This window comes from Chenopodium quinoa, unplaced genomic scaffold (genome assembly GCF_001683475.1).
Source record: "Chenopodium quinoa cultivar QQ74 unplaced genomic scaffold, ASM168347v1, whole genome shotgun sequence".
Taxonomy (NCBI): Eukaryota; Viridiplantae; Streptophyta; class Magnoliopsida; order Caryophyllales; family Amaranthaceae; genus Chenopodium; species Chenopodium quinoa.
In genome coordinates, this window is record NW_018744290.1 from 484,113 (window position 1) to 503,055 (window position 18,943).

Below are 18,943 nucleotides of genomic sequence, written 5' to 3' on the forward strand. Positions count from 1 at the left end.
ACTACTAAATAACTTTCCATTTCTAAAGAACATAGAACTCCTTTAAAAATTGCAGAACCATAATTTGCATCCACAATATCTAAATTATATAGCTGCATAAGATAATAAATTGTTTTCTTAGCAACCATTTGTCTAGATGCATTGCTATCTAAACACAATTCACTGAATATACACTCCATCCCACACTTCGCATAAGTAGAAGTCACTGTAAGCCAAGATACATAACCCTGCCCTTCAGAATGTACTATTTCTAAACCAGTTATAAGAACACCGGTGTGTCTGATGATCTTAGGCAGAAAGGCCACATAATCTATCACAACATGTATTACATCACCTACAATCTTCTTACTACAATTCTTTGTCCTACCACGCGATTCTAGATAGTTACGTTTTAGCCTATACAACTTTCCACACAAGCCATACATTCGCATTCTGTCCATAGTGAAGTCACCTATACACACATCATATCTTTTAGTTAAAAAATGCACTACTCTTTCAACTGCACTTTCCTGAGAGTCCTCAATAGTAGTTGCACCTTCTCCATTAAACCATAAAATGCCTCGCTGACCCTCAGTTCTTATATATACACATGATTTACACTTAATTGGATTATCCACGAAATACGTAGCCCTAGGGAAGTCAAGACAATCTGTGATCTGATCCAATAGTGGTCGGAAAGGAATAGAAATTTTTTCACGAGATGAAGATGGAGATAAAGAAGCCATAACCTGAAATGGCCACATTGCTATCATTTAGGAAGCTAATTTTATGAATAGAAACAATCTTCATGATAAGCACATATGCATATATACATATCATAAGGCACTTAGTTATCACCTTAAATACTAACACATAGCAAGCCTAATCTTAGCATTCAATGTGTCAATGTATTTGTGTTATCTTAAGTCCATATACATTAATTTTGACTACTTAGCTTACATAACCATTTTAAACAAACGGTATACTGTCTCACTTACACCAAAAGTAATTGAAATATTAACTGTCAAAAGATTGAAACCAAACCAAAGGAACTACTACTTTTCATACTGCTTACAATTTGGCACACTTGCACAAACCGGTGATTACAAGGTTCAATGTAAAAAGTATGAAAGAAATTTCATAATGCTGTACATGTAAATTTTGAGAGAAAAGTGTGCATATGCCATGAAACAAGATATATGTATATATCAAAAAACCATAATATCATCCTACTTAGCCACAAATATTGACAATTAATTAACCACGAAGTTATAATCCTACTTAGCCACAAATATTGAAAATTAATTAACCACAAAGTTATCATCCTACTTAGCCACAAATATTGAAAGATAACTAACCACGAAGTATGAGAAATGGGACTATGAATAGATTAGTAAAACAAATGAGTTTAACCAATATATTAATTTTAAAATAAAAGACAAAATTGTTTATAATCAGAATGAATTAACAAATACAAAAGACTTACAGAAATTCTAACGTCCTTGATGATACGAGCAGCTTCACTTGGTCTCTTTTCTGAAATTTTTAAAATTAAGAAAAACAGCTTCAATGCTTTTGTACCCACAAATGTAGCAATCAAATACACATACTTCAGGGGGAAAAAAAAGAGAAAAAAAAACCAAAGATACATGATGGAAAACAAACTACAATAATTAGACCTACAATTCTAAAATACATTTTGATAACATGGTTTTAAAGAAACAACAACCTTCAATACATATCAAATCATGACATTTACAAACACGCAAAACATAAACAAGGGCAAATGAAAAACGCATGCAAAAAAACATAAGATGAACTCTAATCCAGAAAATTCGAGAGAACACTAAAGCAAAGTTAATCCACACCAACTGCAGAATTATAAATACAGGGCAAATGAAAAATGCATGCAACAAAACATAAGATGAACTCTAACCCAGTAAATGGCAGCTATCTTGTAAATTCGAGAGAACACTAAAGCTAAGTTCATCTACACCAATTGCAGAATTATAACACTCACCTTATTAAAGGAAAATTGAATCACCAGACTAAACACTTCTCTTGCTTTCTTCCTAGCAGTGTATGCATCTTCAAAGAAAGGTTCTAACGTTGAGTATTTCAGTGAAAATAAAATACTGACTTTGAGTATTGCTTTGTGTGAAGCCACAAAAGCTATAGAAAGTACAAAGGTACTACAGCCTACCCTACAAAGCCTATACCTCACTAAACACTCAATCTTCTGTACTTGCACGTGTACAGGGAAAGCAGAGGGAAAGGAGAGAAAATGAGAGGGAAAAGAAGCTATTTCAGTATTCATGTAGAAAGAAGAGGAAGGGCAAAACAGCCAATGCACTACTGAGAGAAGAGGAAGGGCAAAACAGCCAATGCACTATTCATTTTCAACAGTAGCTAAAGTTCTCATATTTAAAGAAGGGGTAGATTAAATTCCTCATTTGGCCCCCACCCTATGTTCTTCCTAAAACCATGTGTCAAATCTATTGTTGCGAGTATTATGAAACAGATAGTCAGATAGTGTAACACAACCACACACGGAGTATGTACTAAGCCTATCATAGCATGGAGAAATTCCATGTTTCTAAACGGAAAATTATACACCGTTACTTTGCTGGTTTTGCTCTTCATTTTCAATTTCTCTTTCTACCCCTATCTTTTTTCCCTCTTCAATTATTCTACAATCTGGTTTTAAGATCAATAAGGCCAACAAATTTAATAATGTTACAATCTGGTTTTGCTGCTTCAATTTCTCCACCACCAGCACACCATTTCATTCAGATTCTTACTCATTGCCGCTTCCATTTCGCCACCACCAACACCAGATATAAACATTAAATAAATTTAAATTATAAAAAAAAAAGAAAAAAAAAAAAGAAAATTTACATACTTACACAAGTCATTTAATTTATTTCAATAATTTAATTTCAAAAATCGAGCATGGCATGATATCATTAATTTAATTTCTCTACACAAAGTGGAACATCGAACTTGACATCTTTAGTAAAATTGATCGCATCAAATCGACCATGGTCGATCGATCGTCCTTCACACCTTCAAGTGAGGAACAACTGCACAAGTCATATTCGTCTCCAAATCAAGATAGAAAGTTACAGTAGAATGTAAGATATTATTCTAACGCAAATTCACTCCAACACCATTAATCACTTATGGGTCTGTATTATGACTTGAGTGCAACCAACAACACGAAATTAAACAAGTGTAAGCGTGTAGCACATAACAATATATAATTGCCATTAAACAGAATCAGCATTCATAGCTGTCGTCCGTCAAATCTGGCGGAAGACAAGCAATATATTATCTCACAGATCATACATTCAGATAATCAATACATTTTCAGCTCCTTAATAAATACTTTATGGTATTGGTATATGTATATTGTATATAAATATTTGTTAATGCTCAATCATTCTAACTTTATTTGAACTAAACCTACTCTGACGTACGCCTAAATGGTAGTACTACTCTCCTGCACGATGATTTGGAAATTTAGAAATTTAGAAATCGTATACATTGAAATAAATTTACCAAGATTTCACTTGAATATGGAGTATTTTGAATAGAGTTGGCAATCGTGTCATGTCATGTCGTGTTCGAAATTAAACGGGTTGGAAAGCTTCAACACTAACCTGACCTATATAATTAATAAATATGTCGTGTCGTGCTGACCCGTTTAATTCAGAAACCCTTAACACTAACCAGCTTTTTTTTATCCGGTTCGTGTTGTGTTGTCGTGTTATATGAAAAAATATAAGCCACATTCAGTAAATCTATCAAAATTTCCATAATTTATTACTCCCTCTGTTTTTTTTAAATGCATCAGTTTGACCAGCACATTTGCCAAGACGTAACTTTGACCATTAATATATTTAATTGTCTATTAATTAGTAAAAATTGTAACAAAATTAAATTATGAAAATAGACATTGTGACGAATGTAATGATACATTATATCATAACATTTATTTAGTTTATAATAGGAAAAAAATAAGTCAAACATGACACGTGAATAGTGCAAAAGTCAAACTGATGCATTTACGGAGGGAGTAGGGGTTTTTCTTAGTCAGATTGAGTCATGTTAATTTTGTGTTGAGAACCTCAACACTAATCCGACCTGCTTAAGTATATGTGACAGTCTTATGATAACCTGTTTAATTAAACGTATCGAAAACTCTTGACAATAACCCAATATTTTCTTGTCCGATTCGCATCATGTCAACTTTAGCCAGCTCTAATTTCGAGTAGGTTTACTCCCAAATACGAAGTATAAATCACAAAATTACAGTAAAAACAAACCAACTAATATAAAATGGAGGAACTCGAGGAAGTACACACTACACCCTTTATCTATTAGGTATATATTAACTTTGATGGCAGTATTTTACTAAATTATTAAAAATATATATTATCGTGCAAAATGTTATTATATAGGTGGTGTTAGGGCTTGTTTTGTTCACCTTAATTTTTACTTATCTGATCTGATCTGGTCTGATCTGATTCTATTGTCTGATTTCACCAAACTTTGACCTTATGTGTACGATAATCTATAAAGAAAAAAAAATATATCAAGTGGGGTATTGTTAGATTCGTAATATTGTGTATTTTATTAATATGTTATTTTTATAATTTTTTTTTCATTATGAAATTAAAGATATTTAGCGATAAAAAACCGCACATAAAACAATGATATGATCTGAACTTAACTTACTTTTCTGAAATAAGTAAAAATAAGTTGAACAATGCCTTAATATTAGGTTTTGCCAATTATTTAAAAAGTAAAGTTATTATCAAATAATAATCGATGCATTTTTAATTTAAAAATTTGGAATGAAATTGCTTGTTGAAACCAAATTCCCAATTGAAAATGTTATAAAGAATAAAATCCACATCTGTATATCCGTATGTCAATATATAAAGCTGCCGTCTAACCAATACTAATACTTTGTAGTATTTTTTAATAAGAAGCTGCATGAACTAAAAACGTACTATAAATAGGGTTCGGATTGAAGGGTAAGAGGCATCCTCATTAAAAACCACTAGAGTTATTTCAAAAAGGCAACCAAAGAAATTTGTTAATCCTCTTATCACTACTGTATTATTATTCCAAAAATGGAGGGCAAGCAAATTATTTCCAACAAGAAGAATGTATTAACAGTATTCCTGGTTCTTGCATTAGGTAATTTAATAACTATACTTCGTAATAATCTATTTACTCTGGATCCTGCATGCGGATTATTTAATTTGTATATTTTCTAAAATAATGGTACGGAGTATTAATTTGACAATTTATGGTGTTATTATATGTTTGTAATATTTAATGTCTTTTTTTTTCTTTTCTTTTTTTTTCTCATTTTGGTACATACTTTGTGTTTAATTTTGAACCTTTAATTTGCAGTGCAAATGATGTTGGGTGGAAAAGTACTAGGATGTGCTGATGTTCGAGAAGGTTGTGGGCTTTTTAATTGGTGTTGTGCGGGAGGTATATGTTCAAATTCCTTGACTGGAGGTGAATGTCAAAATGGTAAGCCTTAGCAAATCCCCCATTATTCTTAGGGACTTAGGGTACTCTATTCTCTTTGGTTTCATTATTACATTTTTTCAGTCGATATTTCTTCATGTTCTATTTTTTTACTTGATCCAATCAGACTTAAATTAATCGTTTTAGCCATATCATAAGTCAAGCATATCATTAAATCGATTAATACTGTATATAGCTAGTGTAGACATAATAAAATTAAAAACCAAATTCACCTACAAGATTAACAACCAATATTTATATATCAATTTAGCCCAATTTTCAAAACTGTTATTTAAAGCATTTTGTCAGCTAGTTATATACTCGTATAACATACGGAGTACAATGTAACATTCATAATACATACGGAGTAGTTCTAATTTATTTTTATTTTTTTTACTACGTATATATAAATTGGTTGACATTTAATTTGTTGCACCATACCATGTACGTACCATTTACCTGTACCACATGGCACATACAGTTGTGTATAAAAGATTGATTTTGAAACAATTACTGTGTATTTTTGCAGACGCTACCTCAGGTTGCAGGAGCTTAGGGGAAGATTGTGGGTTTTTTGATGCTCCATGCTGTGGAAAGAAGGTTTGTTCAGCCACCTTTTCGGGTGGTCGTTGTGAAGTCTCATGAAACAAACTACTGCGACCTCGAAAATCTTCAATAATATCTCAATATAATTAATCATCATCATGGGATCATATATATATATATATAATACTCCGTAATATATATGCTGCCGATATAAGTATTATTTCAGCATTATGTATCTTTGATTTCGAATTTAACTTGATTTGTCATGTTTAATTTGTTGCATGTATTTCACTTTTATTTCCATTTTAATCCCAGCTATGACTGGTCAAATTGTAATTCTCCCCAATGGATTTTGGGAGTGCATAATAATAAGTTTATTTACAGAATTGGAGAATTAAGCATCGTTATCAATCTTATCATTATTACTTGTATTATTATCATTTATTTTGGTAACACATGCACCCTTTTTTTAATACATTTTATATTTGCTTGGTACTATTAATTTAGAAAACTACATTTCAAAAAAAATTAAATAAATACATAAAAATAGAATTGCTTAATTTTTTTCCCCAACTTTTTACATAGGCCACAACTCTTCACATCGTCAATATTCAAAATCTATGCACTTTATTCTTACAAAATAAATAAATAACTTTCAACTAATTTCCCCCTCTTAACCAAAAAATAAAAAAATAATCCTTCCATAACTTTCACTTCTACTCTTTTTTTTTTTTTTTTTCTCCTAACTCTATATTACTCCATGCATTAGCAGGGTTCTAGTGTGTGACAGCTGACAAATGAAGTACTCCTTCCGTTTCACCTTGGTAGTCTTTTTTTGGAATCAATCTCTTAAAAATGAGTAATCCTAATAATCTGAAATTTGATTGCAACTTTGTAATTAATGTTTGTCATTTTCTATTTTATTTGTTTTATTAATGGAAATTGGAGGCAAATTTGAAATCAAATCTATTAATCTATTAACTAAAACTAAAACAGAAAATTCTGATGTCACCGCTGCCTAGTGCCTACATGTCGCTCTCTTAATAAAAAAAATTGCCCGCCTAAATGCTAGGATGATGTCATCTTCTTTTTTTTTTTTGGAGAGGTATCATATTTAACATTTTTGAAATTTAAATATTGGAAGTTTCTACATTACAACAGGAAATTGAAATTATTTTAAACAAATTATCTCCTACATTGAAATATGTATTAGGTGACCCAAGAACACACCAACCACAATCTGCCACCCACGATCAAATTATTTATCATGTTTTAAAAAGATTGTGGTTGGTGTGTTCTTGGGTTCGTGGGTGTAGATCGTGGGTTCTTAGGTTCGTGGGTGCGATGGGTGGTGGGTTGGTGATACCGTGGGTGCGGTAATGGTGGTTTCGTGGGTGAGTTGGTTGCGGCGGTGGTTTTGTGGTAGCTGGGTTGTTTCGGTGTCGCTGGGTGGTGGTGGTGGTTTCGGTGCCGCTGGATGGTGGTGGTGGTGGTGGGTTATTAGTTTAATTTTAGTTGAATTTGTTTTTTTTTTTTTTTTGGGATGGACTAATACTTAACCATATACCCTTAATTTTCTATAATCATGCTTTAAAAGTTTTGCCTCGCCCTCCGCAAAAGGTACACTTGTTGCAGATAATAAAAAACGGAGGAAGTATTATGTATTATATATATTGTTCAATGAATTTAAAATGATAAGTATGATCAAATAAATAAAAAAAACAAAATTAAAGGCATACCTCTTCGTCCATTGAAACCATGTCCAAACTAATCAAACTATTATGTTTCCGAAAGTTCAAAACATCAAAAGCCTAGACACACGTACTTTATTTTTCTAATCATTTTTGGAAGAATTAATTTCTCGAATCCACGAAATAGACCTAAGAAAACAATGCAATGAAAAGAAAACAGTTAAAAATAATATTACCCGTAACTACAGTTTGAAAAAAAATTGAGTTAGTTTAAGGAATTAAACCGACATTTTTTTAAAACCACAATATGAAATTCCAAATTGTTTTGTATGAAATATTGTGTGATTCTTTGGTGGTGCATAAATTAAATTAATGCCTATTTATAATAATAACAAATCATAAGCAAATTAAATCAATTCATATCTTTTTCCCAACTTAAATTTTATCGTTTTCAAATTGTAATTTTTAAAAATTCCTAACAGTCCAAAAATTATCCATGCAACAATGTGATTATAAAACTTTTGATTAATAAATCCTATAACACGTAGATATAGAAAGAATATGTTGATAAATTTAATTGTTTGTATTTTGCACTAATTATCTCTTGATTATCTTTTATCATATGTATGATTCATATAAAATAGTAAAGATAATATATATTATTTATATATATGTAATAAATTTTATAAAAACATTATCTTTGGTAATTTTTTTGTAAAATTCAACAAATATAAGAATTTAATTTATATAATAAAATCTCAAAACTACTATTACATAAAGTAGAGAGGAAAAATATCCTTGACGTATTTGCAGATCTCGACCACAGCGATGATGATTATGTGCCACCGCCTACTGCCATGGAAGCGGTATGTCTCATATTATATTTATCGTTGTCTTTTAATTAAGTTTTATATGTTGTTATTGTATTTCATCTTTTGTTTTTTGTTGTATGTAGTGGATGGGAAAGATAATGCAGGACGTTCAGAAACTCTCTCTTGAGAAGGACAGCATGAGTGCAACAGGGAGAGTTGTTGTTGATAGTCTGGAACAGACCCTTGCGCAGTGAGAGTCGTCGTCGAGGAGGGATTACTGATGGTTTTGTCATTTTATTTATAGAGCACTTTAAATATTATCGTTTTAATTTATTAAATTGGACATTATGTTGTAAGTTTGTAACATTTTAGATTGTTCTTTTAGCTTCCAACTTAAACATATTATCAATGCTGTTTTTAAATTTTGATATAACCGTTCGTGGATCCGCGCAACTTACCCATGCAACATATATAATGCAGTAAGCAATACAATATAAAAGATTAATGTTCTCATTAAAAGAGCAACGTACAAATAAGATTACATAGGAAGAATGTAAACATGAAAAACTAAAATGCAGCTAGGGTGTTCCATTCGTGGATCCGGTCATGATATAGCGCATCCCAACCCTCTACGCTCGCTGTGCGAATGTTGTACCACCGAGGTATAATCGGTGGCACTGGAAAATCGGATGACATGTCTAGTCGGATGAAATGTCTGTATGACGACCCAAGAAACGCAATAGCTAGCTCTCTGACCGGTGTGGTGACAGTCTCATCCTTGATGATTGCATGACCAATCAGAAAGTTCTGGTTCGTTGGAGTCATCCCCATGATCTCAACCAGTGGGAACTTGTACTTGTTTGTCTTGTACGTTGAGTCGATCAAAATCACAAATGGCCAAGACTTGATCATATCAGCACAATCAGGATGCACAAGGAAAAGATGAGTCACCTCCGCTGTATCTTCATCAGAATCAAACCAGAACAGGTAACCACGTGATTGTGCCTGGTGTAGCAGCTGCTGTATAGGGTTCCTTCCCTCTGACCGTTCAAACCTGAGTTGTTGTCTGACGTTGTAGATGTGTCTTCGGTTTGGATGGTCTTCTGGAAATTTCTCTAACACAGATGCTAATATTTTAGCAGGCTTGACTTGAGCATCACTCATTTCTTTCACATCTACTTTCGCAGCAGGACTTAAGCCGCTCAGCTGTCGATGACCCTCTTCATATACTATCATCTCATGGTTGTGATACCCCCATTTAGAGTAACCAATCACTTCCCAACCGTCACGTCTCCGTAGTTGTCGAACCTTTACTCTGAACTCACACCCACAACCTTTCCGCTTTGTATCAAACCGAGTGGTTGTACGAAAATCTCTGTCTTCTCTTTTGCGATAACGGTCACATCTCAAAATGCGATCCATTCTACCATCCCGTTGAGATTTATGAGTTACTACTACCAAGCAAAATCCAGCTGCAATTGCAACCTGTTTTGCCCAATCAATCGCCTGTTGAGCTTCTTCGAATGGACCATCATGTCCAAATATCCCACTGTAATCATTTCCGTCTCCACCATAATCCTGCATCAATTATATATTACAATAAATACATTTAACGGATAATACATTTAATTTCTATATTTAGACAGAATTAACACAAAAAAAAGCATAATTATGTATAATCAAACTTAATTTTTATAAAAACCCAATTCGAATTTTCAAACTAAATTTAAAAATATACCATTTCGAATTTTCAAACTTAATTTTAAAAAAACCTATTTCGAATTTTCAAAATTAATTTTAAAAAAACCCATTTCGAATTTTTTTAAAAAATCATTTTCGATTTTTTTTTAAAAAAAATAAATAAATAAAAAACAACAAAATCAAAAAAGAAAAAAAAAATTAATTTATAAGGGTGGCGTTTGCCAGGGCTGCCACAACCACTGGACTGGCGCCTGGCAGGGCCGCCTCAGCCAGTAGAGTGGCGCCTGGCCAGGACGCCAGTCTGGTGGTCTGGGCGTCTGGGCTGGACGCCACTCTGGTGGTCTGGGCTGGACGCCACTCCGGTGGTTCTGGCGTCTGGCTTGGACGTCCAGGCTACGGTTTGGGCGTCCATCCTAGGCGCCAGAGCCACTCCGACGGTAAACCGTGAATTTTAACGGTGACTTACCTCGTTTTCCGTCGACGACGACGTACCTCCGGCGTCCCCCGCATCTCCGGCCTGCCCTCCGGTCTCCCCCAGCGAGCCAGTACGAATCCACATTTTTTAAACCGAGATTATTTCAATTTTAGAAAATGGGCATAATGGTCACACCAAGTCATATTTGTGGGCTTTATATGGTAATTTGCGGGCGATGTTTAGCGATTCACGTATATGAGATTATAATGAAAAAAAGATGGAAAAAATTGCCCGGAATAATCCTACCTTTGGGACGTCCGCTAAAAATAATCCTACCTTTGGGTTATTTTTAAATAATCCGACGTTTATATCCAATCCGCTCAAAATGGTCCCAACCGGTCATGTAACTTGTTATAACAAGTTACCTAACACGTGGCGGCTTGTGATTGGTCCAAAAAATAAATATAAAATAAAAAGTTAAATTTTTTAAAGAAAAAAAAAACAATTAATTATTTGAAAGCCACCCCATCAGCTGCCAAGCCACCCTTTCACCGCCTGACTTCCCTGCCCCGCAGCTCCGACCACCCGGAGTCGGCGCCAATTCTGACGCCGATGCTAACGCCGCGCTACGCCCAACACTTCTCCCCCACTTCTCCCCCAGTTTCACCAACCAGCCTCGTTAAATCCCTTCCCCGTTCCCAATCTCCCTCCACTTCCCCTGACACGTTTCCGGCCCCTCCCCCCAGCGCGGCGCCTCCCCTACCCCCTTCCACGAACTGCTGAACCACCAACCCCCACGAAAACGCAAAACAACCTTCCCTCCACCCTTGAAAACCACTTTTTGTCTCGATGCCAGCCTCTTACCCATCCCCCGTCCTAATTCCGACCCCTCATTCTGCCCCCTATTTCTTGGGATCTGGGTTGGTAGGGTTTCAATTGGGTACAAGGTTGGTGGGTTTCAAAGGAGTGAAACCATGAAGCTAAGGTCTCGACTATGAAAAGAAACTAATTATATATTATATATCACTAGTAGAAAAATATAAAATAGCACCGGTTCAAAACCCCCCTATAGCACCGGTTTTGAACTGGTCTAGATTTGAGGGATACCAAAAAATAGAATCATTAGCACCAGTTTTGAACCGGTGGCATTACTTGTTATTAGCACCGGTTAAACGGTGCTAATAATCGGTACCCACTTTTAAAAAAAAAAAAAAAAAAAACTCACTACTTTGGCACCGGTTAACCGGTGCCTTTAATGCCCAAAAAAACAATTTTTTTTTTTTTTTTTTTTTTGCTTTTTTCACCTGAAATTGTCAGCAGACTGTTATATATATACATAATATACTTAAAACTGACAATTTCATTGACAACCTTTAATTTTACACTTGAAAAAAAATAGAAAAAAAAACATTGGATATATTCACTATAACAAGAGCAGCAACAACTTCTTACAATCACTAGCGGAGCAGCAGCAGCCTAGTAGCAGAACAGCAGCATCACAATTGCTAAACAGCAGTAGCACAGAACAGAAATGCAGCGTCCATTGTAGGCCATAGAGCATCCTCAATGCAGCCTGAATTTTGTTATTTCAATGTAAATGCATAATTAGCCACACAGCAGTTGTTAAAGCCTTAATAACACATATAAGACATCACATCGAATCATCAAGAAACATGATTCCAAGTGTAGAAGCAAACTGAAGACATGATACCAATCGTTCTACTAATTCTCAAACTATAGCCATAATTATTTCATTCACAATACAACAGCCAATTTCATCCATAGAAGAGGAACCAAAGAAGAAATTAGTTATGAATATGCTATTAAAGCTAACACAACCAAAACTAATTAAAATTGGGAAGAAGTTGAACTATAAAATGCAAAAAATCAGCAAAGTAAACATTAGGGAGGCTAATTAACTCATCAAATTGAAATTTTAATTATACAGAAACATATCATTATTCAGCCCAAAACCTAATTCTGAAATCATATAATTCCAAAATCACCCAAAAATGCAATTAATAAATCGAAATAAACAATCAAACTCACAAAATTCAAGATCTATATGTAACTAAAACCCTAAATTATCAAACAAAAATATGTCGATCGATAGAAATGTAAGATAAGAGGAGAGAGAAACAGGCAAATCGAGGAGGAGTGTTTATTTGCTCAACAGTAGCAGACATCTCCTAGAAACGCTTATTCTTAGCAGGAATGAGAACTCGCTTTTCATCATCTGCCTCATCATTGTCGCAAGGAGTTGACTTTGTGTCATCTCTAAGAGTGGGCTCTAGATATATGCTTGGATTTTTTATAACCTTAACACCATCAAAACCACTATTTATCTCATCCTCGGAGTCACTATCACTATCACTGTCACTACCGCGCTACAAACAGAAAAAGGAAAGAAAATAAGTCTACTCAACATATATATATCAATTATAACTAAAATGAGAAAGTAGGATTAACATTTGTCATAGAAAACAAACCTGCCAAAAATGTGAAGTCATATTTTCTTCTTTTTATGATTTGTTCAACAAGTTCTGTTTTTCTCAATCTACAAAGCAAGAGTAAAATAAATCATAAATCCTGCAGTAAATTCAAAAACACGAGCAGAAAAACATCATATTCCCAAAAATTGTAAGAAAATAAAAATCAGCTAACTACATCCCTGGAACATAGACTAAGAAAGATCCTCACATAAAATTCTATGACATGTTACAAAGACAGACGTTTTCTCAAATGTGTGGAAAAACTAAAATCTTGAAATCAACATTAAACGAACCAGAGCACTCAACATGTCAACAATACAACCTTCATTCAAGCAAGACTAAGGCAACCCGTAATAAAGATAGCCCAATATATCATAAATGACAATAGCATTATATCAACAAAACCAGATTTAAAGCCGTATTATATTAAACATTAATATGTGCTATATGCATGCCTGTGTATACTGTGCTATATTCATCTAATTTGATTGAACTCTGATCTCATTTTTACACAAATTCTTAGATTGGAATGTCATTAGATTTGAAATAATGTGTACTTTGCCACTCAAACAAGACCACCACCAGTACTGCCTATCGGTCCACTACCACCGTCCCCTGCCCAGCCAGCACTACCACCCCCCATTGCATCACATCACCAGTGCACCCACAATTACTCAAGAAACAAAAAAGAAATTCAAATTGGCCTTAAGCTTACTCGAGCAACAATCTTAATTATATGGTCTTCAAGAAAGCAAATGAAAGAATAGGACATATATTCAAATCATTAAGATAACTATGTTCCCAGATGTATACCGTATGTCCAACGAATTTCAAAAAATCACTAACGCACGCAACACACGAACAAATAGCAGCACCCTTGCACACAGAGCACCGCAACACTACGCTAGAACAACCTAGCATACAACAACCACACTCAACAACAACAACAACAACACCCCACAACAGAGCACCACACAACACGCAATAGCAGCGCACCACACACGCAACAATACACGCACAGCACCACACGCGCAACAACTAACCTCGCAGCACCACGATTAAAATAGAAGGGAAAAGGAAACTCACCAACACATGCATGTAAATAATTGTCGAATATCTCGCTTAATTAACATACTATAGGATTCAATTTTGTATAAAGGCAATAATTGACCCTTAAATTGATAAAAAATAAGAAACCCTAGATTTCAAATCGAAGAGCAACATACCTTCGTGAAGAAATCCACTACAGCTGCAAAGGGAAGACACAACCACCGCCAATTACGATGGTCGCGACAACATTCACCACCGCCGTCACCCTCAATTCCCCACTACTACGAAGGAAGATAGAGAAAGAAAGATCTGGAAATGAAAGAGGTAGAGAGAAGAATGAAAGAGATAGTGGGGTGGCGGTGATTGGGGTGGCGGTGGAGTAAAGAATGACAAAGAGCACGAGGAGGCAAGAGATTGAAGAGAGAGAAAGGAGGGTTTGAGTAGAGAGAGAGGATGCAAGAGTGGGGTGAGGAGAGAGAGGACGCCTTATAGGAAAATAAAAGTAAACATAAGCACCGGTTAACCAATGCTCTTTGTATTAGAATAAAAAAAAAAATCAAGGGGCACCGGTTAACCGATGCCATTTGTATTTTAGGGCACCGGTTTATAATAACCGTTGCCAATTTCTCGGTGCTAATTTATGATTTTCTACTAGTGTGTATATATATGTATGTATATACATATATATATATATATGTGTGTGTATATATATATATATGTATACATATGTATGTATATATATATATATATATATATATATATATATATATATATTATTCAATGAATTTAAAATGATAAGTATGATCAAATAAAAAAAAAAAATTAAAGGCATACCTCTTCGTTCATTGAAACCATGTCCAAACTAATCAAACTATTATGTTTCCGAAAGCTCAAAACATCAAAATCCTTCACACACGTACTTTAATTTTCCAATAATTTTTGGAAGAATTAATTTCTCGAATCCACGAAATAGACCTAAGAAAACAATGCAATGAAAAGAAAATTGTTAAAATTAATATTACCCGTAACTACAGTTTGAAAAAAAATTGAGTTAGTTAAAGGAATTAAACCGACATATTTTTTAAAATCACAATATGAAATTCCAAATTGTTTTGTATGAAGTATTGTGTGATTCTTTGGTGGTGCATGAATTAAATTAATGCCTATTTATAATAATAACAAATCATAAGCAAATTAAATCAATTCATATCTTTTTTCCAACTTAAATTTTATCATTTTAACAATTGTAATTTTTAAAATTCCTAACAGTCCAAAAATTTATCCATGCAACAATGTGATTATAAAAATTGTGATTAATAAATCTTATCACGTAGATATAGAAAGAATATGTTGATAAATCTAATTGTTTGTATTTTGCACTAATTATCTCTTAATTATCTTTTATCATATGTATGATTCATATAAAATAGCAAAGATAATATATATTATTTATATATATGTGATAAAATTTTATAAAAACATCATCTTTCGTAATTCTTTTGTAAAATTCAACAAATATAAGAATTTTATTTATATAATAAAATCTCAAAACTACTATTACAATTACAATAAAATCAAGTTTACATGAACTTAAGATGACAAAAATTATTAAAGGATCAAGTTTACAATTCCTATTATATCTCTATGAGATTTTTGGAGTTTTTTGGATCAGTATGTAGGTTGGAAGGCACTAAAGGGGGTGATAAGGATTAGTTTTTTTTAAAAGGATTAATTTTATGAAGTTTTTTTTTCTTATTTGATAAACATACTCCTACGTTGGCCAATTGACCAAATTGGTAAATAAAAAAAAGGCTCTTAGCGACAATCTGGTAAATAAAATAGCTATGGCGACAATTTGGTAAAAAAGCTACCCTTAAGCGACAATTTGGTTAAAAAAATCTTTTCATGCGACAATTAACCCAAAATATACAAAAAATTCCGACAAACTACTCGCAAATGCTTAATTTAGTTTGTTTTTATGGTTTTCTTACCAAATTTTCCAACCTTTTTGTCTGAATTAACAATTTGAAGAAAAAATATTGTTTATATATTGATTTTCACGTAATTTTCCTACCTCCTTTTATCGAATTTTTTTTAAAAAAAGATTTAGAAATAAATTTGATATTGGGATTTAGCATAATAAAAGGAGATGACATATTAATTTAAATTTTTAAATGGGAAAAATAATTTAAAAAAATACAATAACGAATTGATTTAGGAAATTTGAAGACTTTGTCGGAAAAAATAAATAGATATATTGGTCTATATGTCGCCTGAGATTATTTTTTTACCAAATTGTCGCTTTGAGTTAACTTATTTTACCATATTGTCGTCGGAGTTATTTTTTTTACCAAATTGTCGATAGGGGTCTTTTTTATTTACCAATCTGGTCAATTGGCCTCCTACGTGACGTACTTTATAAATAATAATCAAAATTTTATTATGTTATTTTTTTTAATAATCATTATCCTATGTGGCACATTTTAAATTGCAATCCTATATAGCGCAAAAATAACAAAATCCTACGTGGCTCTCTAAAAGCTCGGGAAAAATACTCTCCTTTATATAAATATATTAGATTTTTGGTGAACTGAAATTATGTTTGCTAAACTGAAATTAATTTTGCTGAATTAAAATTATTTTTGCTGAACTGAAATTATTTATACTGAATTTCTATTATATTTCTTCTTTGAAGTTATTGATTTTTACTAAACTGAAATTATTTTTACTGAACTGAAATTAATTTTACTGAATATTATTTTTTTAAGGTGAAGTGAACAGAGCCTAATAGATCACTTATCAAGCTGACCTATCTAAAGCTTAAGTGACTAAAAAGTGAACTTAATTTAGGGCAATAAAAAAGTTAATTTATTTTAATAGATCGCGTAAAAGTTAGCTTATTTCTGACATTTTTTTTTTTTGGTGTATCTCACCGGTTCACCGTTTGGGCAGAAAGATTTCAGTCCCCTCCCAATTGTTGTTGTGGGGAATTGAACACTCAATTCTCCTTACCAAGTGCAGCTCCACTCATCGAAAGAGAATTTTTCTTTCTTTAAATGTACTCTTTGTTGATATTTTCGAGTACTTTAATTTTTTAATCTCTTCCTTGATTTCAAATGAAACCAAACTAATTTAAAGGATCGAATGGAATAATAGCCAGTTAGAGAAAACAATAAAGGATTTACCACAAATCTCAACCAAAAAAAAAAAACATAGAATATGCATATTATTATATCGACTTATCTATCTATCACGGCAAACCACAAGCTAAGTGAACAAGTTTCATCGAGATTATATGGCAAACCAGAAGCTAGCCATCAAATTCAATCGATACCTGAATGCGGTAGCGTTGTCCGTGAATTTCTTTATGGATAATGCAAGACTTGTACTTATTACCAACTTCAAACTCTACGGTCCCACTAACAGCAGCAACTTCTTCTTGATTTGGATTTGTTGCCCACAAATTTGCTTCTACTATTAGGGAGTCGTCTACAGGCACCGATACAGCTGATTTTGACAAAGGAAGTTTATACGACGACGACGACTGTTGGTTAGCTCGACTGGGTCAGCTTATGGTTCGTCAAAGAGACTGGTTTGATAATATTTCTTGTCATAGACACTCGAATAATCGTGGCTGCCATACCGAGCAAAAACACACCAATAGATATAATTGGCAGATGACCGAAAAGGATCATCAATGAAGATGGTCATGGATATGAAAGCCGTACATGCATAGCTAAAGATAATGTAGTGCACCGCTGCATATCCATGCGCTCCTTCAATCACTGAACATGGGGATCCACCCGTTGCTGATTTCAAGATCCTTAATCGGATCCTTAAGATATAATCTAATGCTAAAATGCATGGAAAAATAGATAGTCCACCCACCTCCTAAAGATAGCATGCGCTTACCATCTGAACAAAATTCGGGATCACTCGCGTCTGCGTCAAATACACAGATCTTCCGCATTATCTCTAAAGAGTTCATATGTGCATTATCTCTATCCTTGGTCTCATCATCAATCTCCTCATCCGCATAGTCGGTCAAATCTTCCGCATCATAAACACGCTCAAAAGCATTGTCCCATGTGACCGCCACAACAACAGAACCACCTTCTCCAAAAATCAACTTGTTAGAGGCACTGTAAGGAGCTGCTAAAAATTCTACAAAGCCGCTAGAAAACGGACCATCTTGCAAATCCCACAAGTGTGCTTGAATCTTAAGAGTGGAATGCACCGGCACTGCCACGACATATCTCGAGAGACTAAGTGGTGTAGAAATAGGGGTTCTCACAAATTGATCAGATGACTTGTTAAATAGGGTACTCTCCATATCATCATCTTCGCCGCAGTGGTAGCTTTTGCTGTTGGCATACCCGGCAACAATGCTTCCATAAACATCACAAAATGAGCGACTCTCATCATACTTGGCGAAGATTGCAACCTCAACAAAAGCAAAAGCTGCAAACCGAAATGTAGCATAGTACACGGAAGCAAAGCCATGTAGACCTCGGACTACAACTTTTTGAAGTTTATCGTAGGCCTCTTCATTGTTAGAATCCAAATCAAGTTGTGCTTTGATGAATTCAATGTTTTGAGTCTTATCTTTTAGATACAGATCCAATTTTGTGCTAGTGGTGCCTAGTTAGCATGGGAAATCATTATTGGATTGTGGCCCAATTAGGGACAAGTAGCCATGTTTCAAGA

General features: G+C 33.8%; 1 protein-coding gene and 1 long non-coding RNA gene across 2 annotated transcripts; one reads left to right on the forward strand and one right to left on the reverse strand.

Annotated features, from left to right (window-relative positions):
* The first annotated feature begins 5,024 nt into the window (after positions 1 to 5,024).
* LOC110695352 lies at positions 5,025 to 6,473 on the forward strand. The gene is made up of 3 exons (XM_021872600.1): positions 5,025 to 5,187; positions 5,407 to 5,532; positions 6,059 to 6,473. The coding sequence occupies exons 1-3, from the start codon at positions 5,121 to 5,123 to the stop codon at positions 6,172 to 6,174; spliced, it is 309 nt and encodes a 102-aa protein (XP_021728292.1). The 5' UTR covers positions 5,025 to 5,120; the 3' UTR covers positions 6,175 to 6,473.
* Positions 6,474 to 12,036: 5,563 nt separating this feature from the next.
* LOC110695069 lies at positions 12,037 to 14,847 on the reverse strand. The gene is made up of 3 exons (XR_002506024.1): positions 14,413 to 14,847; positions 13,184 to 13,251; positions 12,037 to 13,081 (listed from the first exon to the last, which is right to left on the reverse strand). It is a non-coding gene; the product is annotated as an uncharacterized LOC110695069 (long non-coding RNA).
* Between the last annotated feature and the right edge of the window lie 4,096 nt (positions 14,848 to 18,943).